Source organism: Muntiacus reevesi, chromosome 12, assembly GCF_963930625.1.
Source record: "Muntiacus reevesi chromosome 12, mMunRee1.1, whole genome shotgun sequence".
NCBI classification, from domain to species: Eukaryota; Metazoa; Chordata; class Mammalia; order Artiodactyla; family Cervidae; genus Muntiacus; species Muntiacus reevesi.
This window is the reverse complement of record NC_089260.1, coordinates 63030461-63056231: the sequence shown is the minus strand read 5'-3', so window position 1 is coordinate 63056231 and position 25771 is coordinate 63030461. Positions and strand designations below refer to the sequence as shown.

At 39.9% G+C, this 25771-nt stretch overlaps 1 protein-coding gene across 2 annotated transcripts; it reads right to left on the bottom strand.

The window, feature by feature from the left end:
• Nucleotides 1-1600: 1600 nt before the first annotated feature.
• Nucleotides 1601-23678, bottom strand: SQLE (squalene epoxidase). Of its 2 annotated transcripts, XM_065903103.1 has the most exons (11): nt 22518-23678; nt 18715-18967; nt 13343-13523; nt 11624-11720; nt 10585-10698; nt 10328-10499; nt 8351-8446; nt 5523-5665; nt 5038-5134; nt 3223-3310; nt 1601-2134 (listed from the first exon to the last, which is right to left on the bottom strand). In XM_065903103.1, the coding sequence occupies exons 1-11, from the start codon at nt 22800-22802 to the stop codon at nt 1942-1944; spliced, it is 1719 nt and encodes a 572-aa protein (XP_065759175.1). In that variant the 5' UTR covers nt 22803-23678; the 3' UTR covers nt 1601-1941. The 2 variants fall into 2 exon arrangements, with proteins under 2 accessions (XP_065759175.1, XP_065759176.1); XM_065903104.1 differs by lacking the exon at nt 3223-3310 and having other exon boundaries at nt 1969-2134.
• Nucleotides 23679-25771: the final 2093 nt, after the last annotated feature.

Here is a 25771-nt window from a genome sequence, read left to right as displayed (position 1 = left end):
TCATTTAGCAAGTGCAGAAAAAGCAGCATTAACTTGCAGTCAGGAGGCAGAGTTTGAGTCCCGACTCCACCACTAGTTAAACTTTGTCCCAAGGCAGCCTACTGGCATCATCTGTAAAATCAGGGCTAATGATTTCCTCTGGTTCCCTTCAGTATTCTGAATTTATGGAGTTATTTCTTTAGTCAGAAAGTCTCAAATTCTAAGATACTGAAGAGAAAAAAATGACAGGCTTTATTTCGCCATCATAGTAGAAAGGATTTCATAGTAGAAAGTCGGCAGAGGGAAGCGGGAGCTTCATCAGCCCAGCCTGGTGGGCACCCAGGGAGGAATTTTAAAGGTGAACTGTTGCCTGGCATGTAAGGAGTCTGGGAGTCTCACCCACGGAGGCTGGCACACGGGAGCTCAGCCAGGAAATCCACGGCCATCCTGTGTCTCAAAACTACCTTATATTTGTGTGGTCAGTCGTGTCCAACTCTGCAACCCCATGGACTGTAGCCCACCAGTCTCCTCTGTCCTTGAAATTTTCCAAGCAAAAATACTGGAGTGTGGGTTGCCACCTTCTACTCTGGGGATCTTCCCAACCCAAGGATTGAACCACATCTCTTGGGTCTCCAGTGTTGGCAGGAGGGTTCTTTACCCCTGAGCCACCTGGGAAGCCCCTTTGTACAGTTGAGGGTACTGTCAGCTGTACGTCCATGTACAATCCCATGTACAGTTCAGTGTACACTTCTATGTCGTGTACAATCCAGTGTACACTAACGTGTTTCCTGTGTATGGTCCAGTATACACGTGTACATCCAAAGTACAGCCCAGTGTACAGTTAGTGTATAGTCTAGTGTACACTTGTGTATGTTCAGTGTACAGTCTAGTATATACTCCAGTGTACAGTCCAATATACAGTCATATACATTCAGTATACAGCCCAGTATTCACTCATGTACATCCAGTGTACAGCCCAGTGTATGGTCTAGTATACACCCCAGTGTACAGTCTAGTATATACTCCAGCGTACAGTCCTGGAGTATATACTCCAGTACACACTCGTACACAGCCAGTGTACAGGTCAATACAACCCAGTGTACATCATGTTGAGTCCATTATACACTCATGTGTGTCCAGTGTATAGTCTAGTAGACACTCCAGTGTACAGCCCTGTTCACTGTTCCTTGAAATAAGCCTAGCCTGGCTTATTAATGTTACACAGTAGAATTTATATAAAGCCTTTGATTCCCTTTTATATGAATGTGACATTTTCCAGGACCTCAGAAAAGAACCTTATCCAATTGGATAAGTGAGGGGAGATAGAGGGATACATGAGGAGAATAAGGTCCAGATATATTGAGGCAACTTCCCCAATGTCAAGAGCTATTTAACAGAAAAGGCTTCCCTCTGCATTTTTCCATCCCACTTTGGTTTTCTTTTTCATGAAGTTATATAAAGAAGCCCACAGCAACAGACAAAAAGAAGAGGACTTCCCTGGTGGTTCAGTGGTTAAGACTCTGTGTTTCCAATGGAGGGGGCTCGGGTTTGATCCCTGGTTGGGGAATTAAGATACCACATGCCTCAGGGTGTGGCCAAAAAAAACAAAAAGACATGAGAGTTCATTCTTCATTTTATTTGCATGTCCCACAGTGACTCATCCCAAATACTGAATTCAAAAGACAAACTGCAGCTCCTCAATGTTAGCACTAATTTATGGTAACAATCATTTCTTTTAAATATCTATCTTATTTTACCCTTCATTTGAAATTGCAAACTAAAGTATATATTTACATGTATGTTTATATACAAAATAACTTCAAAAACAAATTAATCCCAATCTTGGTCCAAGAATTCCCACTTTAGAAGCGGAAGGAGTACTGTGCTATATACACTGTCTTCCAAGTCACTGCAGACTTGGCAAGTTCCCAGTATTCATTCACAGATGGTTCCCCTTTAAGCTTAATGAACCAAGTACTTCATTTCTGAGTAAATCAGAGGAAATATTACAGAACACGCTCTGTACAATACAGCACCGCTACTGAAAATGGCTCGGGGTTTTGTAATCCAAGGTTCCGATTTAAAGCAAAAATAGGTGGCATAGACTGCGACGCCAAAGAAGTGTCCGATTAAAACCAGAGGATTGGGAGATAATCTGTAATGGGAAAAAATACATATAATTAAGACCCCAAAATGAAAACTGACTCATAAAGAGATTCCAATTGTGTATCATCTATAAAGGTAAATAGACACTCAACATTTTAGGGGACTTTACAAGCTTGTATCTGCTGGTCAAGGGACAAATTAAAACTTTTTTCTTACAAGAAACTGCTTAGACTTTACTCCTGTCAGAGAAGCCAGTAACTTATCTTAGTTTATATGAATTGTGCGTCCTGAGCTGTTTTCTTATTATCTTGAGATCTCAAGCTAAAGTAGCCTGGCCTATGGAATCTCGGTTTTTCAAAAGGTAACAGTGTTGACACTCAGAAAGTGGACAAAGGAGAAAAGCCTTAAGGAATTTCACTTTGCAGACTTTCCAAGAATAATTCTACATGTCTGCACCATCAGAACTGAGTTTCATGAGTCCCACACTTCAGTGGAGTTCAATGTTAAATATAAACTTCTCTATTATTCATGGTCCCCATAGATCAGGTCAGGGCCATAAACCCACAGGCAAAAAAACAAGCTGCTCTTTTAATCAAGGGTTTTAGCCTCATCTACTCACCAACTCAGGATCAACACTGTTGCCCAGAACTAAAATGCAGGATTGAATACTGCCTTTTTTCATTTCTCTGGGAACATTTTGATTGGGATACTAATCAATAATAAAATGATGACATGCAGCAGGTAGAGGGATTAGCAGTGATTCATAAATCAAACTTCCCAGCTGGCACTAGTGGTGAAGAACCTGCCTGCCAATGCAGAAGACATAAGATATGCAGGTTCAATCCCTGCGCCGGGAAGATCCCTGGAGAAGGAAATGGCAACCCACTCCAGTATTCTTGCCTGGAGAATCCCCATGGACAGAAGTGCCTGGTGGGCCACAGTCCCTGGGGTTGCAAGGAGTAGGACACGACTGAGTGACTAAGCAAGCGCAGCATAAACCACAGTCCTAAGAAAATCTGGAGTATCTGTTTCCTCTGTGTCGTCAGAACAACTTACACGGAAAGCAGCCCAACCGGACCTGCAACACATTTTCCACCAAGTTTGAAATAAAAAAAACAGGCTTTTCTAACAACTTACACGGAAAGCAGCCCAACCGGACCTGCAACACATTTTCCACCAAGTTTGAAATAAAAAAAACAGGCTTTTCTCAGTTGATGTAGGGAATCTAAAATAAAAGTTTAAAATTACTCTCAATCAAAATACTTATACATTTACGTGGGGTGCTAATGATATGTCAGAAAAAAATGAATATGTAACATTTATTACACCTTTATAGATTAATTTCTTAAAAATCTAGTGTTAGCATTTTAGCCACCCAAGATTTCTTTTCAATTTCATAATGAAGACTACATAGTAATTCACAAATGAATAAACTTTTTTCTGCTAGTAAATAATTACTAAACATGTAGGCCTTGGAAATTACGAGTTATTTAAAAGCTATCTCCTTGATTGTGTTATAAATTCATTTAGTGATGTCAAATATTTTGTATATTCTTTTCTTACAAAAACACAATTCTAGAAACCAGAATAATGGTCTCTAAGATGCCTAGTGTGTATATCTGAGCAGTAAATTATGAAGTGAATAATAATGCCTTATATCTGTACAGTTTTATTATATTTTTCAAAATAATTCATTAAACCCTCACAACATAGTATAATCAATAAACTTTTTTTAATAGTATAGAATTAATGTTCAAGTATACCTCGATTATTCTTTACAACAGGGAAAAAGATTACAACAGGTAAACTTTTACTCCAATACAGCCCATTGTTCCTTCAGTATCTCATAGCTCTGTTGTTTTGTGGGTGGATTCAAACTCTAAGAAACTCAAGAGCTGAGAAAAGCTCAGAAAGAAGAGCTTAGAAAAACTCGAAATTTAGTTCTCTTCTTGCCCAACCAGTCACTGTAACTTCCATGATCAACTAGCAAGAGAGATTTGCTTGGCAAATCACAACACGTTGTCTTTTCCTTTAGCAAGAACGACGGTTAGAGGGGCTGCACGAAGTATTTGTACTGAGTCATCCTTGGTAATCAGATCACCAAAGCAAGGGTCACTAGCGCCCCAACCAGGTCACAGAAATAGCTTTCTTGTATTATAAATACCTGAGGTAATGGGATCAGAGTTATGTCATTTAAAAAAAAAAAAACTTTTTATTTTGTATTGGGAGTTACATTTATTCTTAAAAACCTAAAGGTCTCGTTTCACTAACCCACCGCTCACTAACGTGTACGTGTACATGGCCACGGCTGGGAAGTGGCACAGGTGACTTTTCCTCCATCTCTAGCCCTGTGTCTGCTAAGTAATGTTTTCCTTCATGTGAGACTGACCATCACCCTCTACCATACGGAAACAAAAACAAAAGCCTTATAGTAGTAAAGTGGGAATATTTCACGTGAGTAAAAGGTGGATGGATACCTTCTGCTTGTGCATTTTAATAGGAGACAAAAATCTAGGTTTGATATGAAGCTCATTTTCATTTTACAAAATACTGTTTCGAAAAGAAATTGAACTACTGTCTGGGAAGAAAAAGGATTAACACTACCTTGCCCTTTAATTCACAGTCAGAAAGGTCTTCCATCACAATCTTATGCTTTTGGGGAACGTGTGATGTGATGTGGACCAGAGGAATGAATAATGACACATGACTGAGGTACTGTTACTAAGGTTGTCTAAAGAGGCAATGGCTTCCCACACACAGTGGTGGATACATGATGATTAGTCAAAATTGTGCTCAAGGATGGAGTTAAAAAGGACTTAACAACTTGGAAGTTGGCAAACTCAGGAAACATTTCTATTTCTGGCCTAATCACTAACTTTTTGTAATTCAGTTCCCTTCCTCTGCTAAAAATCTATAATTCAGTAACAATCATTCAAAAATAGCTGCACTTACCATCTGTAGCAGAAAATAATTCATAAAGAGCCTGAGCAAGAACATTCACAACAAAGGAATGAGACTTTTTTCTTGTCCAATAAAATGATTGTTTGGCCTAAAAAAGAGAAAGATCACCTATTATATGGTAAGGGTTTAAAAAAAAAAAAAGCACAAACTAATGTTTATAATCCCTTAAACTGATACCCTGAGGACTATCTACTAGAAATTATGTCTTGTTCAACATTTACACTCCCATCAAAAAAATAAAAATCTCCAGATGAACAAGTTACATCTCTGAGGCTAAGTGGCCCATGTAATCTCCAAACCAGAAATTCTAGAAGATTCACAGGTTGCAACTCATGTTCTCAATCCTGAACAAGACTGTTTAAGAATCACTACTAAGGACCATGATCCCAGGTACAGATCTCCTCTGCAAAGTCCCATTCATCTTAGGCCCCAGAAAGAAATCTATTTTGAGACATTTTTGTCAAAGAATATCTTACCTGGAAAACAGCTGCATCATCATAAAGGTCAGGGATGCCCTTCAGCAATTTTCTCCACAGTTTTATATCATTAAAAACAACAGTCATTCCTCCACCAGTAAGAGGATGCCTCATATTGTATGCATCTCCCAAAAGAAGAACACCTGTAAAAAGAGAACTTAGATCATGACATTATCCTGGAGCATCCTTTAAGATCCAAAGAAAACAAAAAACAACGCCCCTCTTCCAAAAAAAAAACCTATTAATAATTTATAAACTATGAATGTCAGCTAGTAAATTAGAATGTGAAAATACTAAATACGAAACCAATTAAAATACTAATACTAAACCACAACTAAAATTTACTCTGGCAAAAATTCAAGAGTTGATTCAATTACTATTTGTTAGGTAACTAATATGTGCCAGATGCTAGGGATACAGTGAGAACAGGAACGTGATCCCTGCCCTCAAAAAACTCACATGTTAAGCTAAGGTTTAGTCAGACAATGTCAAAATATGTGTAAGTCCTCTTTCATGAAAAAAACAAAAAAAGCAATGTACAGGCATCCATGTGTAAAAAGCAAGTCTTTTACAAGGGGAAAAAATCAAGAATTCCTTGCCATTTCAGAGTAATACTTGCTGCCCGCATATTATAGAGATCTATATGGTTCTAAGGGAATATGCAGATATTCCAAACACATAAGAAGTTAATTTAGAAGAATAAACCTTGCTTGAAGCTTAGCTAAAAACCAGCCCCTTGCATCAAAACCACAGAAGCAGTAAGCTCTGCAATCTGACTCGAGGTACAGCCCCTCCTGATTACAGTCCTGACTCTAAGATTCCCGCCCACTGTCAGCCTGGCTCATGACCCATGACTCAGAGGGACAGTTAAACAAAGCATGTATTTAATTTTCTGAGAGAAATAAAACAATCATAGTAAAAGTGGTAAGGTGGCAGAATTATGGATAATTTTTTCCTGTAATGTCACAATATACTATCTAATTATAGAATACACATATATTAATTTATGAAAAAGTAGTTTCTAAATTTTCACCCAAGTTCTTTTATGCATTAGTCTAACACCTTCACTAGAAACCACTAGCTATAACCAGCTTTTATTCCTCCTCCTCCACGGAACATTCCCAATTCCACCAACTGGGATATGTTCCCAAAGCATGCTCTTTGTATCAGTTCGGCACTGGCTTTCATTCTGCTTTGCATTATAGTTTATTTCTATGACTGGCAATTTATGATACATGTTTCTCCATAGCAAACAACAGCTGTTTATGTTCAGGAACCACAGTATATCGACAGCTCTCATTCACACCTCCCCTTCAGGCTCCACACTCCTGTTTTCAGTGGGCCTCCACTTGGCCACTCAAATAACCTCCCAGCCGTCACATCACTGTGTCCAAAAATGAACTCATTATCTCCCCACACTTCCCTAAGTCCAATGTCAGCAAATCGCTGGCAAAATACCTAAGCCTGAAACCTGGAATCCATCAAGACACCTCGCTCTCCCTTATTACCATTAATCACTGAGTTTCATGCATGCTACATCCTAGATGTTACTGAAATCGTTTCTCTACCTTCCACTTTTATTGTTACTTTACACCTTCCAGGATGGCTATGGCAAAAGGACAGATACGAATAAATGTTGTCGAGGATGTGGAGAAATTGGAACCCTCATATATTGTTAATGGAAATGGAGGATGATCAACCACTTTGGAAAACAGTTTGGCAGTTGCTCAAAGCATTAGAGAGAGTTAGGACCCAGCAATTCTATTCCTAGGAATATAACCAAGAAAAATGAAAATAAATGTCCACACAATAACTCATACACAGGTATGAAACAAAATTGGAAACAATCCAAATGTCTATCAGTTGATGAATAGATAGTCAAGATGTAACATATCCATGCAAGGAGTAGTGTTTGGCGGTTAAACCAAATGAAAGACTGATGCATGTTACAAGACGGATGAACCTCCAAGAAGCCAGTTACAAAGGATGACATTGTATGATTACATTTATAGGACATGTCCAGAATAGGCAAATCTATAGAGACAGAAAGTAAATTAACGGTGGTTTGGGAGGATGTGAGCAGCAGCTACTAATGGTTACATGGTTTCATTCCAGCATGATTAAAAACGTTCTAAAATTGTGGTGATGGCTCCAAGGACCTATGAATACACTAAAAACCAACAAGCTGTACACTTTAAATAAGTGAACTATGTGATCTGTGAATTATCTCTCAATAAAGATATTATAAACATAAAAAGAACTTTTCAATGACTTTGCACTGTCTATAGGATTAAAACTGCATATCTTAACTTTCTACCACTCTGCCACCTCTCCTATGCTCCAGGGGTCTAGGGAGCTACTTAAGTGCCACCATTTCTCAGCCACGCTGGCTTTTGCAGGTATTGTTCTGCCTACTCAGAAGTCCCTCATCTCACTGTCCAGCTGTGTCTCCAGAGCAACGTCTTCCCTAATTACCCTTCCCAATTCACAGGCTTGCTCCCTGCCTTGTACGTCCCACTCCTTCACAGTGAATCTGGGGTACCAAGAGTGGGCTTTCATAACAGCATTTATCAGCAGTGTTCTGAAATTATTTACATCTTTCACTGGAAAACTGCCTTCTCTAGATTAAGGACTGTACTTAATTTTTATTTTCATAAACTCGAACAGTGACCTATCTATACTCAATACTAAATAATAAATATCATAAAACTAATTTTGGTATGCACTAATTACAATAATCTATTTTCTGTACCACATACATGTCATTTGGAATACTGAATTATAATATTTGGATTATCTTTTATAAAGTTGGTCCAAGAAGATAATACCTCGTTTGTTTACTGGTGAAGAAGGGAGGAAGCTTGCTGGCATCGATCTCAAACGCGAATTCTGAGAGGCTTCTAGGAATGGTCCTTTCAGGTGATCTGCAATAAAGCCCGCCCCACCAAATAAATGGTTTATAACATTCCAATTTCAAATTGTCACATATTCTTATCAAGTATACACAAATACATACTACACATCTGTGATGGTTGTTACAAATATCCCTTGTGATAAATCAAGAACTAATTAATAACAAACTGTTTGTTAAGCACACAGTTGTTCCTGCTAAGGGATGGCTAAGGAATCGATTAAGCAAAAATCAATATAAATAGATACAGAGTTGTATGAACAAAAACCTAGAGGAAGAGTGAAGCAAATCCAGACGAGATGATAAGGAGAAAAACCACCCACCTTTCTTCCAAATGATTACCAACAGGTATATATTTAACACCTATTTTATTGTCACCACCATATTCTATAAAAACAGATGAAATATACCACCAATTCACAAACAACAGGAGGGTAAGTACAGTTAAAAAAAGGGTAAGATGTAGAGAGAACTATCTCTCTGAGGAGCTTTTAGTTTCTTCATCTAGAATGAAACAGATTAGTTTCATCTCTGCGATACATCCCAGAAAAGTACCAAAGTTTCATGCTTCCACTTTATAGAAAATGAACTTGCTTTTCATATAATTCCCATTGTAATCTGGGAATACAAGAGCTGAATGACTGTGTTGAAACTATTCCCTTCCTCCAATGAACAGAATTTCCATAACCTAACTAATATGAACATAAACCTACAAATATTTCTCTCCCTGATCATAAGGCAGTCTTCTCTAGCTATGCTTTGGACTGGGGGGAAAAAAAATCTACAGTAAAAGAAAAAAATGCTAAAAATACATTATTAATTATCCTCTTCCTAAATACACATAACTCATTCTTTCCATCTGAAAGCTTCAAAATGGCTTAACTGAGTGAAAATGTATTGAAGTGTTGAAAATGTCACCATTAAAAATCTGAATTGGTCCATGTGTACCTTAATTTCTATTGATATTCTGTTAGTAAACAGTGCTTTTGCTTAGTTTAAAAAATAATGTTCCTTAGTTTAAAAACTAACTTGAAAACCCAGAATATTTAAACAAATGTACTCACATCCAGGATAATCTGCTATTACTATAATCATAATTGGCGAGCAGAGTTTTCCTTTCAATTTTATCAATATTCTTAATAACTTTTTTTACATGTCTTTCTTACATCTTCCAATTCTCAAAAAATAATTTTAATGAGTGTTTAACAAAGATGTCTGCAATCTCATGAAGCCTTTCTGTACTCAACTCAAAACCAAAAGATCTTTAAGAACCCTTAGAGCCCTTGTGTTCCCAGGGCAGGGACACATGAGCACACAGACCTGCTTTCGACCTTGGCTCTGCCCCTTACTAAAGGTTTATGTTTGGAGAAAGCTAATTAACTTCTCTGAATCTTAGTCTCGTCATCTGCTAAATGGGGATCATGATAATGCCTACCTCAGGTGGTTGTGTAGATTAAATTATGTTTGTAAAACACCTCTTATATAGTAGACAATCAATAGATGGCAGCTATCATTTCTACAAAAACCAAGCACAAAAAGTAATTATGTATAAGAGATATTTCAAGAATTCAGCTATCTAGACTACTATCCAGACTACCTTAAAAAATACCATATATGCCACTATTAATGATTACTCACAAAACTACACTTTTATTATTACTATGAAAAAATACATTGAAACTATTTTCTTTACTTGTGGAGATTTTTTTATGTGCTAGTTTAAATGGTTTATTCAGCTCCACTGTATCTGACTAATTAGATGAAATTTTTCAGCTGTCATTCTCATCTTTCAGCCTCATTTAGACAAAGCTTTAGTGAGAATTGGAGATGGAGAGTCTTTTGTGAGACTTACTTACAGACTAGATTACAATGGCAGTGAAACACTACTTCTTACCAGGTAACTGTGGGTAGATATTTTCAGTCATGTATTCTCTCAAATTCCTTGGCATGTCTCCTCGGATGTCCACAAGTACTCGAGTTTCGTTAGGTGAAATTTGGTAGATGAGAACTGGACTTGGGTTAGCTAAAATAAGTTCGGCATGATTTGCTTTAAACTGCGGTGCATTCTAGGAAAATAAATAAATAAAATATTTTTAATAAGTTGCAAATTTCAAGTTGCTTTTATCTTCTACAATTGCATTTCTACAATACCTCCATAAGGAAGCCAACAAAATGTGAAGAAATGGAAACTTTATTGGAGATCAGGTTTTTCCTGAACTTGGAGAAAAGTCCATCTGCAACAATAGTCAATGGAGCATGGAGTTCCTACAACAAAAACAAAGAACACTCAGCTAAATGGTGAGAAATACACAGTGAAAAGACTGTTCTTTTAAAGTGTACATAAACAAATTTAAACACATCATGGGACATTATAGAGTACCTGGAGATAATGCTATTGAAGGAGCTCTCATGTGGGCTGAGGTTAATGAATGACCCATCTTTAGAGACTCTCCCCTTGAGATCACCTTCCAGCAAAGTCCTACCATTCCAAACCACCTGGGATTAAGTCACTTCGATGGACACTGGGAGAAACTATGACAAGCAAGCAGAGCCCATAGAAAACTGAACCACATTACAAATCCCAAGGACTAGCCACATTCTTTTATTCTAGAATTTTTTAACCCCACATAGTGCTTTCAGTCAACGGCTATGGCTCTGAAGACTTTTTGTACACATGGATGTATATACTTATATTACCTTGCAATTGCCCCCATTAGAGTGTAATTCCTAGGAGGTAATTACCCTATGAAAGAATCAACAGATAAGCTTTTGACTTTCTCCTCTGTTCTAAACCAACACAAGCAAATACTGGAAACTATTTTATTCAGCTATTTCCCCAGAGAGTCTCTTAGTTTTTGCCTTTCTTATTTCAACAATAGTTTATCTTATTCTCATTATTTCTTTCATGCTGAATCCTTCCTTTTTGCATCTTCCAGTTCCCTCTCCGCTAGGGTACACTTCTCACTTCAGTTTTTAACACAGCTAACATCACGGAGTTTGTTTCCAGAGTTATTTGAACAGCATTCTGCAGTGCCCCAAAGAACAATGTGTTGCAATCTAGCACAGAGAGTTTGGAGAGATCTCAGTCCACTTGGTGAATAATAAACTTGTGGGCCTCCTTCTCTTAAAGGAGTAGGAGAAAAAGAAAATAAACATCTCTCAGGAAAAGCGAGGATCTGCTGCATCTCACCTTGATGTCTCCAGTCTCTTTATCCTTGTACTGAACCCCCGTCACAGCATCATCTTCTTCCAGTAACTGCAGCACAGAGCCCTCGATAAACTTTGCACTAAAAGATAAACAAATGAATTCTCTGGTAGCACAACTGAAAAATTTAAACACGGAATGAAAAATTCCTTTTCCCTATCTCCAGTGTACCCTAAACTGGACACACATGTACATAGAAAAAGGGCTGGAATGACAAAAAGCAAAAACATCCATGGGTTTTAGAGTTAGGTGGGGTTATAATTTTCTAATTTTTTAAGATGGAATGTATGCAACTAATGTAATGACTTTTCAGAAAAGCATTTTTAAAAAGTAACATGAGGTTTTATCTCAATTCATTAAAAAATAAAATACATGCAGAAAAATTTTACATACAAACAAAAGTTTTGTTGTGTTGATAAATATACACAGAATTGGAATTTATTCAAATTTTTCTGAGTAGTTACTTCTAGTTAGAAGGATCATAGATAATTTTTACAATCTCCTCTATATTTTTAAGTATTTCTCTATTTTTCTAAAATGAATATATTCTACTTTCATAGATATCAAATTCTTCAAGTTCTAAGAATAATCAATTCATTTCTCCTTTTGCTTTGTCAACATTTAAGCCAACATTAAGGATTTAAGCCTTTATCAGGGCTTCCCCAATAGCTCAGTTGGTAAAGAATCTGCCTGCAATGCAGGAGACTCCAGTTTAATTCCTGGGTCAGGAAGATCCGCTGGAGAAGGGATAGGCTACCCACTCCAGTATTCTTGGGCTTCCCTTGTGGCTCAGCTGGTAAAGAATCCACCTGCAATGCAGGAGACCTGGGTTTGATCCCTGGGAAGAGCCCCTGGAGAAGGGAAAGGCTACCCACTTCAGTATTCTGGCCTAGAGAATCCCATGGACTATACAGTCCATGAGGTCACAAAAAGTTGGACATGACTGAGCGACTTGTACTTTAACTTTCAAGCCTTTGTCGATGACATGAGGATTCTCATGTTTAAAACTTAAATCACAGTTATAGGGTACAGGGCTAGAAGTAAATATAAGTTAATAATTAAAAGAAGAAGCCCTTTAAAACTGTCAATCACTATACTGTACATCTGTACAGTATATATACAATATACAGTATACAGTATATATACAATCTATAGTATATACAATATGTACAGTATATATACAATATACTATTGTATATCAATTATAACTCAAAAAGAGAGAGAGAGGGACACCCAGCCAGTCCTGTCAGTCCAGGTCCTTAGTATGAATGCAACAGGGATTTTCTCTTTTAAGTCCTCTGTCCTGACTTTTAATAAAAAGCACCATAACCACAAACTCCAACTCCCAAATGGGTACATATGAACTTAAACCTTAATTACAATGACTACATCCTCTCAGTTCGAACCACATAAAAATCACACATTGAGTCATAGGAAAGTTCTCAATAGTTCTAATCATTCAAACGATTTATATGATATTCTTAACAAAGGGTGAAGAATTAACATTCTTCTAACTTATGGTTTATTCTAGTACAACAGCTATGCTCTAACCTATACCCAAACACTTATGAAAACGTATAAAACAGTATTTAACAGTATAACAGTTTAACATCAGGTATACTTATGAAAACACTTATGAAAACGTATAAGACAGTATTTAACAGTACAACAGTTTAACATCAGGTATTGGAAGCTGAGCCTTACTTGGGCTCTGCCATAGCTGCCTTCCGGAGACGCATGATGAATCTTCCATGATGGAAAGCTCTTCCACTCCGCACGTGATTGTTCTCTGACAGGGGGAAAGGAATCTGAACCTCTGTTTTGCTTTCCTGATCATGAATTATGTAGCCATTTACAACCTGGGCATCAATACCTTCCACTGTATCTGCAAAACAACGTAGTTTAAAAAAAAAGTCAGTTTTTGTAATATGCCCAGAGTTACACTAATCACCAAGAGGACACGGATGTGGAAAATGAGTTTCTGCGTTCATAAAGCTACAACACCATTTGGAGAACTAGACGTGAACAGAACTATTTCAGAAACCAACCTTAATGCTTCTGGAAGACAACAGTCTTAGCAAATTTGTGATATCATAAAAGGTAAATATTTACATATAAAATTTATTAAAATTCATAGGAAAAATATTCAGACTCTAATAATAACAGGGAAAATGTACACAGATGAGTCATACTACAAAGAAACATTGAATATGTCAGGAAAACAATGTTCAAAACTTGATTTAAAAAAAAAATCAATGAAATAAAACTGAAACAAGAAGACACCAAATCTATCAAAGTTGCTGGTAAAATAATGATAAAATGGATAAATTGTATATATTACTGGTCATATCATAAACTAATAACATTTTAGAAAATAAGCACGGCAACAACTATCAAGAACCAAGAAGAAGTTAGCACCCTTTAATGTAATATTAGCCTTGTAATCCATCTAGGGTACATTATAAAGTATTAACTGAGAAAATACTATGAACAGGCTTAAAGTTATGATAAAGAATGGATAATAGTATTAGAAATGTTGCTGTAAGTTGACTTTAGCATGTATTTTAAAAGTCACATGCTATAAATATATTCAAATACATTAAAATATAATATTGAGGATTAAGTCTATTAAAATGATTTCATTTCTGATGAAAAGGAAAACTTTATAATAAAACAATTTTACCACACATCTATGCTAAGATCAAAATAAATCATTTTTTTTCTGATAAGCTTTTCAGTTACACTTTAAAGTCTAGTCAGGGACAAGCTGGATGAATACTTGTCAAACATCCCACCTAGGATCCAAGTAAGTTAGTTTTTTGGTTTGGCTTCTAAATTATTCCAGCTAAAATTCAGTCAGAGAAAAGCACACAGGTATCACAGAAGCTGCCAATTAGCAGTGTATTCAATTTGGATCTCAGCAAACTGCCAATCTTTACCGGCATACCTGTTTGAAACCCATCTAGTATTTCCACTTTTGTTTTGTCCAGCTACTGAAATAAGCTTATTTTTCTTAACTCATATTATGGAAGAACTTCTAAGAGCTAAACTTGGCCAATTTAGAACACACCAGAACATGTGAAACAGTAGTGGCACAGTAAAATTTTCCTTGGATAAGTTATCTTAAGTATATAAATAAGGTCTAATTTAAGATTTGAAACATCTGCCTCTCACAATTTGACTGGTGAAATCAAATATGATAGACTTTGGCACTTTCACTTTCTTAACCAGGCAGGCAGGAAGATGGCATCCTCATCAAATTCACGCGTGACGATCAATGATGAAGCTGACAAAATCCGCCTCAGGGTACTGTCCCACCTGCCTCTGGTGACCCTCTCATGGAGGGTGGTGGTCAGAGAACATAAAAGGCCAGAGGCAGCGGGCCCCCTTCTTTACAATCCACCCTCTCTGCTGGGGCCCGGGCCCTGCTGTCTCGGTTTTCCCCTCTGTCTGCCCCTTCTCAGTCTCAGTCCTCTTACTCGGCTCCTGCTCTCACTGACCTCTCTACCTTAGAGTACCCCAGGAGTCGTCCTGGGCCTCTTCTTGGCAACGCCATCTAGCCTTCTTTAAATACCACGACTCCTCTCTTTCTCACACCCCTCACATCTCATCCAGCAGCAGCAGGTCCTACTGGCTCTTCCTTCCAAATATATTCCCAGAATGTGACCACGTCCCCCACCGCTACGGCCATGACCCTGGTCCAAGCCATCAGCTCTCACTGTTTCCACAATAACTTCCTAACAGGTCTCCCTGCTGCTGACTTGCCACTTCATGATCTAGTCTTTCTTCTACACACTAACAAGAATACATTAAAACAAGATTTCTAATCATACTTTTAAGACATGAAATCTAGTAACTTCCTCTTCTTGAAATTCTCCAATGGCTTCCCTTTGGAATAAAAGTCTAATCCATATAGTGGGCCAGCAGGGAATCCAGTATCCATTCTCCTTAACTCCAACTCAAACCACTCAATTCAACACAATTCTCCTTTCCTGCTCTTCAAAGAAGCCACAGGCTCACTCCTCCCCATCAGGCTTCAGCCCGTGATGCTCTCTCTACCTGGAAAGAGCTTCTCTCCCTCCAGACAGCCCTAAGGCTCTCCTACCCCTTCCCTTCAGTCTTTTCCTCAAACATCACCGTCTCAGTAAGGCTTTCCCTTCCCCCGCCCGCTGCATCATTTAGAAGTACACTCCCTATCTCTCTGTTCTGACTCTTCTCTGAAGCACTTATAACCATAATATATACTCTAAATTTTATTTATTCATCTTTTATCACCATCTTCTACAGGAGCACCTAGAATGTATGCTCTGTGAGGGCTGGAATCTGTTTTGTTCACTACTGTAGCCTCAGCACCCAGAACAGTACTTACAATATAGCTGATACTTAATAAATACATTAAATGAAAGAATGAATGTTACCCGTTTAGTCACGTCCCTCCCAACCTGATCTTCTCTGTTACCCCACAAACATGTTCTATCTAGTATCAAAACACCCCTCCTGTATCCTCACATCTACATGTCACCTCTGCCCTGTTTCTGTTTTCTGTTAGAGAAAAACTCCTTGAGAGTAGCTTTCTAGCCTCAAATTTTTTCATCTCCCATTCACTTCAGTCCAGGTTTCGTCTACACAACTCCATTGAAACACCTTGTCAGTCCCACAGCAACCTCCAAATGGCCGAATCCCATCGTACTTCCTACGCACTGTTCTGACCTGACCCTTCATTAGCAAACCATGACATGGCTCCTTTCCTTTCTTGATATGTACCCGTCCCCTCCCGCGAGAAACACTTTCCTCTGTTGGATTAAGGACACCAAACTCTCCCGGCTCTTTCCTATCATTCTGCAGGCTCCTTCTCCATCCTCCAGCAAGCTTCTCTTCTTCCACCCAATTTCTAAATGTCACTTTCCCAGGACTTGATTTATTCTGTCTTCTCTTTTTTTCCTGCACACTCTGCTTAGCTGGTCTCCATCACTGCTGTGGCTTTTAAGTACCACAAACATGCTGACATCTCTGACATACCTACACCAGCCAGCTCAAAGCACTCATTCCTTTGCACTTGAGATTCATATTCTCAACTAAACAGTCCACGTGTCTATCTCCATGGGTCCCCCAACTTCCTCCCAGTGCTGGTCCCTGTCTAGGTTTTCTTACACTGCATCTTCCAGCTGGTCAAATAAAAATGCTAAAAATCACTTTTTAATACCCTATCTTCTCATACCTCACACCAATCCTTTACTAAGTCAAGCCATTCCTGTCTTTTATTTGGTCACGAACCTGTCCACTTCTCTTTACATCCCCTGCTAACGTGCTAGTCCAAATCACCATCATATGCCATTTGGACTTGGCGATGAGCTCCCACTAGACTCCTTGCACTGACTCTTGCCACCCCACCACCACGGTCTTGTAGTCTAGTCACCACACAACCACCACATATTCTTTCTAAATAGCATCCTAGAAAAGTGCACACTCTCCTTAGCTGGTCTCCATTACTGCTGTGGTTTTTAAGTAGTGCAGGATGTGATTCAATGGTAAACTGTGAAATGAAATTTCAAGCTGCGAATTGTAGACTTGGGTAAAATCATGCGAGTATTTAAAAAGCAAAATAAATCTCAGTCAGATTTAGGAATGTATGTAGGTACTGAGCAGCTTCTCAGGTGGCTCAGTGGGTAAAGAATCCGCCTGTGATGCAGGAGACGTGGGTTCAACCCCTGGGTCAGGAATATCCCTTGGAACAGGAAATGGCAACCCACTCTAGTATTCTTGCCTGGAGAATCCCATAAACAGAGGAGTCTGGCGGGCTACAGTCCATAGAGTCGCAAAGAGTTGGACATGTCTGAGCATGCACACACGTAGGTACTGAGTCAGGATACAAGAAGTGTCCGTCATTGTGAAGAGCTCTCAAAGGTTTGAAGCCTTTGGAGGCATAAACAGGATCCTGTCATACTCCTGTTCCACTGCCTTCAAAGTCCTGCAGGACTAGCAGCTGCCTAACTCTCCAATCTCAATCTCAAGTCCTGCTCCTTTCCCCATTACCCAACACTTTCTGACTACACTGGTCTCCTCTTCAGTACACTGAATAAAATAGCAAACATTTACATAGTGCTTAATACATACCAGGAATTGTTCTGACTGCTTTATCTTTATGCTTTAATTCAATTAATTCTCTTAATAACCTATGAGTCAAGGACTCTAATATGAGCCTCTTTTACAGATGAGTAAACTAATAGAGATTTCCCTGGTGGTTCAGAGGTAAAGAACCTGCCAAAGCAGGAAACACATGTTCAGTCCCTGGGTCAGGAAGATCCCCTAGAGGAGGAAATGGCAACTCACTCTAGTATTCTCGCCTGGAAAATCCCATGGACAGTGGAGCCTGGCAGGCTACAGTCCATGGAGTCACAAATAGTCAGATTTAAAGACGAAACAACAGCAACAAACTTAACACACAGGTGGTTAAGTAACTTAGCCAAGATCACACAGCTTTTTAAGCACCTAAGCTGTATTCAAAGTCAGGCAATCTAGTGCCAGAATCAATGCTGGTAATTACTACAACATCATGCCCACCCTAAAGACCAAGCAAGCTCTCTCTCAATTCCCGGACCTATTTTGCACTCTGAACCCCAAGACTGGATCGCTGATCTGTCTTATTCGCCAGTTTATCCTTGGCACCCAGTATAGCACCTCATACAAAGCAAACAGCAAAACTACTTCCTAAATGAAGAGTATTTTAAAAGCACTGGAATAATGATCCTTAAATAAAAGGTTCTAAAACAGGTGCATCACATGCACTCTACAAATGACAGTTCACTTCACCTTTCACTAAATTTCATTCCTCATTCCAAGTTGAAGTTTTCCAGTCTTCAACTTTGACCATTACAATTTTTTAGCCACTTTTATCTCACAAAGGCTACTTCATGTTTCCTCATGCTTATCTTCTCCTTTGCTTTCATTTTCATGAAAATTTGTTGATAAATGTGTAATCTTTATACATGAAAATAAAATGGAATACCCTTTTACCAGTCATAGCAAAGACTGCTTGCTTGTACCACATTAACTCCTAAAAATCACTAGGAACCTACCTTCAAGACCAAGGTCTTTCAAGGCATAATAACCACCTGGCTGCAGAAATTCTCCAAGGATCCGGTCAGGCTCTTTTAAATCTCTCTCAATTACTGTCACCTTTCTTCCATCTCTGGAAAGCACTGCGGCCAAAGCAGAGCCGAGGACACCAGATCCCACGATGATAACTTCTGGATCGTTTTGAGAAGAGGTCAGGGTAGAGGCAGTTGTTCCTATTAAGGTTGTTTCTGAAATACTGGTCCCTTTTTTGCACTGCTTAAAAAAAAAAAGAATTATGTAGCCACATTTGTTGTCTTTAAATCATAGTACTACTATACAGGCACAGTGAACGCTTGCATCTTAGGTAAAAACTATACCCTAAATATTATCAAACCAAATGAACGGTTATGTTTTTAAATCCATATCATATATAAAAAACAACAATATCTAAATACCGATTAAACAAAAATGGATAATACCCCAGTAAAATGAAACTTATGTTCCATCTTCCAAATATATTTAGAAAATGCTGTCATATATTGAGAAATACACAATAGACCAATTATAAGATAGGTTTACAAGGGACTTCTAAGTCTTACAGGGAAAATTCTATCCTAATTACTCAATTCTTCATATACATACTGAGCATCCACCAGATACAAATCATGTACAGCTTCTGATATGATTTCGTGTTGCAAATTATTCAGCACCCTTTAGATATTTCCACTAGTTGTCTTCATTTTCTCCCTCTCGATTTTCATCTGAAAAATCTATCTTAATCTAAAATCACTTTTTATATAACAAAAAGACTGGCAAATTCTGGCCAGGGATCTATTAATTGGGAATACGTACAATTCCAAGAGAATAACTCATTCTGTTCCTTGGAGTTCAACCTGTTCGCAGTTTTAGAACTTGACATTTAAGAACATATTTACCTTCCTTTTCCTCCATCCTGATACTCTTAAGGGAACTTGGTCAAATATGTGACCCTCTAGTTTAAGAATAAGAACAAACATTAAAACTATCACTGGTTGGGCTGACAGTAAAAACCCTCCCTTTGATTATAAGATGAAAAAGGGCTGTTTTGAGAGATTTATGCCCATTGAGCATAACAGTACCTATTACAGTTTTTTTTTAATGAATAATTCAGTATCATAATAAGCATTTTTTGTTGGTACATGGAGTCACAAATATGAATACATTCAGACACAGAGTTGCAAGGAACCATCTTCCTGGGGTTCTCTGACCTTAACAACTAAGATAAGGTTAAATGTCATTTTGAAAGGGTTTAAATAAAAGACCTCAAGCAAAAAAAGTGAAAGTTACTCAGTCACATCCAACTGAACTATCAGGGGAGCCCTCAGGCAAAAAGTTCTGTTCAGTTCAGTTGCTCAGTCGTGTCCGACTCTTTGCGACCCCATGAACTGCAGCACGCCAGGCTTCCCTGTCCATCACCAACTCTTGGAGCTTACTCCAACTCACATCCATAGAGTCGGTGATGCCATCTAACCAACTCATCCTCCATCATCCAAAAGGAAGAACACATTTACCTTCCTTTTCCCCCATCCCGATACTGTTACGGGAACTTGGTCAAACAAGTGGCCCTCCAGTTTAGGAATAAGAACAAACATTTTTGTCAGGCAAAAAGGAAAGAGATAAAACCTAAAATCCTTTAGAATTTTAAATCTCTGTGATCTAATATTCATCTGGCCTCTACAATGACCTACGCCCTATCACCTGTTTTTTTTTAAATCATTTTTCTTAGAGAAATTAATTTTCACAACAGAACTTACTCTTTCTCTCAGTATTAATAGCCAGAACAACTGACTGTATTTAAAGCCTCTTCTGCCATTTTGGTGGCTCAGATGGTAAAGAATCTACCTGCAATGCAGAAGACCGAGATTTGATCCCTGGCAGGAAGGTCCCCTAGAGAAGGAAATGTCAACCCACTCCAGTATTTTATCTGGAGAATTCCTGGACAGAAGAGCCTGGCGGGCTACAGTCCACAGAGTCACAAAGAATCAGACACACCTGAGCCACTTTCACTTGTCATTTTAGCCATTGTTTATTAGCCTTTCTTCCTAAATGTTCCCTGTTACACACAAACACATATACACAATCCTGGAAGAAGAACTCTGGAGAAAGTTGCCTTTCAGAGCCTGGTTAGTACATGAAGCACTAAAGGGAACTTAATACAGTCTACTGACTCCCAGGTATTAAGGAAATAAACAGAGAGCCTGAGGTATTTGCAAAATGGAACCAATACTGAGAGCTGTAATTCAACTTCCAACCGCCAAATTTCTCTTCAGTATGATGGCATTCCAGCCTCCTGGACTAGTGCTCAGTGGCCCTGAGAGACATCATCTCAGGTAACAGTAGCAAAGATTTCAAACTGAAAATTAAAGATTCCCTTACCCTCCCATTCCTCCAACCCACATCCACCCCATCAATGAATTCAGCACCATTCCGAAGGTTCCTAACAGATGGAGACTACCCCTAGACTAATACAAATAACTACCATTTACCAGACAGTTATGTACCAGGCATTTAGCAAACATTAAATCAATCAATTCGCTAACTACCAGCAAGGTTAGTGCCATTCCCACCTAACAGAAGAGGTAACTGATTCTTCCAGAAAGTAAGCAACTTGCCCAAAGTCTCACAGTCAGCAGTGGTAGAGCAAAACTTCTAAACCAAGCCCCCTCTCTTCTTAAACTGTGTTGATCTCTGCCGCAGATACAGGTAAGAAGATATGGCTCTGGAACCCTGAAGGAGTGAATTACTGTGTAGACCATCCCTTACTTGGCCTACTGCAAGACTCTCTCAGCCCACATCCCTGCTTCCATTCTTGTCCTCCTACAATCCATTCTCCGCACAGAAACTAGAATGTTCTTTTTAAAAAGCGAAAGTCAGGGACTTTCCTGGCATTCCGGAGGTTAAGACTTCGCCTTCCGATGCAGGGGATGTGGGTTTGATCCCTGGTCAGGGAGCTAAGATTCCACGTGCCTTGTGGTCAAAAAAACCAGAACACAATATGGAAGCAATATTGTAACAAAATCGATAAAGACTTTAAAAAATAATAAATAAAAAGTAAAAATAAAATATCATTCCTCACATACTTTAATCCTCCAGTGCTCTTGGGGAAAAGTATAAACACCCAAGGCCAACAGGCCCTAAATATTCTGGCCTCAACAATCTTTTCCCCCGATCATCTCTCACCACTGTCCTCCTCTGCTGTCTCTGCATGGACCAAACATTAATTATTCACCTAACCTAGGACACTGATTTACTCAAGGCTCCACTGATGTGGGGAGAGACGGGAGAGACGAGTCTTGTGCCCAAGACTTTAAAACACTGAGCATTTTTACTCAGCCAGTTCTTCCAGCTGTTCTGTGACTTTCCCCAGGCAGCTGTCCCTTCTTATTAGCAACGAGTTTACCTGAAGCAGCTTTCTTCTTTCTTCCCAGGTTCAAACACAATCCTTACCAAAAGATTTAAACAAAACTATTTTTCCATCACAGACAGTGATTCTGTCCTACTGACTTGAACATTTCACCTTTCGTTAATCAAACCAAGTTCATTTAGCTCTAGCACCACCAACACTAAATGAAACAAAGGTTTTCCATCATTTCTAAGAGCGCCAAGGATGTAGTTAAGAGCGTAAACAAAACAAAAAACCAAAACCATCTATATCAGAATTCGTACAGAATATCTAACTTGCAGCCTTTCACCCTTTAAATTACCGTATTTACATCTGGGTGATCGCAGTCCTAATTTTAAATGTAAGACACTCATACATGTGCCCACTTTGAATTCAACCTACCCTTCTAGACCCCAGCTGCTCTTTATTTTCTGATCCAGCGGGGGATTTGGCCCAGAAGAAGCCAATGAAAGGCAAAGCTGACAGAATATAGGAGAAGCCCGCCAACTGGGAGCCACTCTGCCGGCGCCCAAGGAGAGCCCCGCTCCGGTAGCGATAAGACAGCACGAGCCCCAGCGACAGGAACACCAGCACGGATAGCAACAGCTCCTTGTTGGCCAGAGAGACAAAGTCTCCGCATTTCTTATAAAAATAGGTGAAAGTAGCGATGCCGAGAAAAGTCCACATGGTTAAAAGGCTTCTTCGGGGACTCCGGATCAACGTTAGGAGATTTTTTTTTTCCTGGTAGGGTTTTGGTGTTTAGATGCTCTCCCCAAAATGTGTTGCCAAAAAGGAGCGCGGGGGACCGGCTAAAGTCCAGGAAACACCGTCACGGGATTACAATTCAAATCAGAGAAATTTACAAAATCATGTAAGTTAGTATAAAAGTACGTTTAGCCGGGAAAGTTCTCCAGGATTTAAAGAAAAGTATTTAAAAACCTCCAAGAGCTCGCGATCAGACTCTCCCCTTTCAAGCAATCCATCTGTGGGGGGTGGGGGAGTGCTGGGAGTCCTGGGAGATTAATTCCGGATAACGTATTAAATTTTGTTGTTGGCTCGTCGTGCAGTGAAATTGCTCTTCGCTCTCACTAGCAGCAGGTGTCCTTTCGGAAGAGCAACAGGGAGACAAACATCAAAGAAATATCTTGCGCTGGGGAACTGCGGCCTCACCGGGTCGGAAAGCTCGAGGGCTGAGACGGCGCGGAGAGAGTTCCTTCTCTTGCCCGGGACCTCCACTCTCAGAGGGAAACGTCGGACGGGGCAGCCTTCTCCCACCGAAGATGGCCTCGGACTCGAGACTGCGGCTCCAGGACTGGGAAGCGTAGCACCCACCTCCAAACTTCCTCCTCCCCGCGGCTCCCAAGGCACCGGTCCCCGAACCTTCACCCAGCTGAACGACACTTTCCAGGGCGCTCCCCCCTCAGAGAGCAGCTGCGGCGGCGGCTCCCGAGCGAGTCATCATCAGCATCCCTCGCGGGCGGCGGCAGCCCTCCCAGTGCAGCGCTTCGGCAGTAACCAAAGTAACCGCCTGGCGCCTAGAGAGCCGCCCGGCCGCGTGAGCGTCGCCGGCGTTAGGGCTCGACCCGGGCTAGGGACCAGAGGGCGGGGCTCCGCCCACCGTCACCGCCCCTTGCCGCCGCCCACCAATGAGGGCGAGCGCCGCGCTGTAGGCCGAGATGGCGCTATGCCTTGTTTGGCCAATCGCAGTCGGCGCGGCTCGCGCGGTGACGCCCAGAGAGGCGCTAGGACGAGGTTGCGTGGTGTCGGGTGGGGGCGTGGGGATGGGGTCGGCGGCTGGATGGGTGGATGGGAAGGCACGGGCTGTCTCTGGAGGGAGTGGAGCTGGTGGGCGTCATGCCCTGAGTGTCACGGGCCCAGCCGCTGGGATCCTACCCAGAAAGAGGTGGAGCTGGTTCCGAGGAAACCTCGCCGGGCTTCCGCCGCCTCGGCAAGTCTCCATTCATCTGGCCGCTCTGTGGACGGGTCGCTACGTGCCGGGCCCAGGTGTCATAGAGAGGAATCAGACACAGCCTTTCTGGCATGTGCCTACCGTGTGGTAGGGGGTGGTAGAAAAAGTTACAGGTACATCGAGAACGTGACTTTCACGGCTGAATCTGCAAGAAGGTGTGGGCAGGCGTCTGGCAGAGGAAGAAAGGAGAGGATGTTCCCTTCCTTTACCCAAATTGTCAGGCAACTGTGCACTTTGTCACTGTACCCAGTTTGAAGATACATTTATGCACGCTGCCCTTTTATAGTCAAGATCAGAAACAGGGTAAAGGGTGCGGGGCAAAGTGAAACAAATAGAGATGTGTCATAAGTGCCCTGAAAAAGTGGGTGGGCGGGGAGGGAACCATGGAAACGGCAGGCAGTCCTTCACTCTGCCTGCAGTGAATAAGCAAGGCCTTCTGGTAAGTTACAGGAATTTTGTCCTTGACAGGCATTCTAGAGGGAACAATAGAAGTCTGCAAGATTCACAGGTGAGAGATGGATCTTGTTACCCCCCCCCCCAAAAAAAAAAAAAAACACCTTAAACTTCCTAGAATTTATTGAGGGCTAAGACCAGTGCCTTTGTTCATGTTACTGTAACCCTGGACTGCCTGTTTTAAGCCCTAAGACTTATGTACAAATCCTTTCTGCCTTTTGGAGCAGAATTGAATTGTCACCTCTTTTACCAAGGGACCACTGATCCTCACCAGGTCACATAATAGTTTATTCATACTTACCGTCTCAGCTTCTGAGTATACATTTATGGCTATTACCCCACTAGTTTCTCTGCTCTTTGAGAGGAGGATCTGCATCTGATAAATCAGAATCACCCACAGCAACTAGCACAATGTTTTTGCATTTATCTTCCATAAAGCTGTATTGAATGAATGATGAATGACAGTGGTGTAGTAGGAAAGACTAGGTGATTAGCAATCAAGACCGAGACTCTGGCTGCCACTAACCAGGCTCGGGACCTTGAACAAGTCAAAAGTCAGTCAAATCTCTGAAGGGCTAGGGCAATGTCTTCATGAAATTTAAAGTTCCTGGCAGTTTGCTGAGTTTAGACAAGTACAGTACTTGTCATCATTTTTCAACCCAAATGTGTTTAATCTGTTAATGAAATAATTATGTGTCAAAACATTTTCACAGGCATCATTTGACACTCAAAACTACCTGGATTGTAAAAATAACAAATATGAAACTTAAAGAGGTTTAAGTGGCTTGGCCAAATCACAGTTTATAAATGATGAAACCAAAAGCTAAACTCCTGGTCTCCAAATCTTGTTTCCCCAATACTCTGAATGATCAGAGTAAATATATAAGGTAAATATACTTTACCTTTCTTCCATTATAAAACCAAGACTTTCCTTAACATTCCTCCCTGCTATCAACAAATTCAGCTGCTTGAAAGACACATCGAATTAGAAAGAACTCAAGAAAATCAGTTTAACATGTGGGAAATTGCTTTCCTGAAGATAATTCTTCACTTAACTGCTTATTGGTAACTGTGAGTTCCTATATTGCTAAAATGACAGAAGGCTTGGTTAGCTGACTCTTGTAGAAGCAAATACAGTTATCACCAGAATTATTGCTACTTGATTAGAAATTATCATGAGGATTTTTTTCCTTATTAAGTAGGTAAAATTTTTAAGTAGGTAATTTTTCAATTA

Excerpts from the sequence above, each read along its gene's own strand:
- SQLE (XM_065903103.1), bottom strand. The coding sequence starts at position 22,802 with ATGTGGACTTTTCTCGGCATCGCTACTTTCACCTATTTTTATAAGAAA. Across the intron at positions 18,968-22,517 it reads AGCAGCTGGGGTCTAGAAGG|TGCAAAAAAGGGACCAGTAT; the intron begins GTAGGTTGAATT and ends TTTTTTAAGCAG. Across the intron at positions 3,311-5,037 it reads ATTATTTTCTGCTACAGATG|ATTCCCTACATCAACTGAGA; the intron begins GTAAGTGCAGCT and ends CTTTTATTTTAG.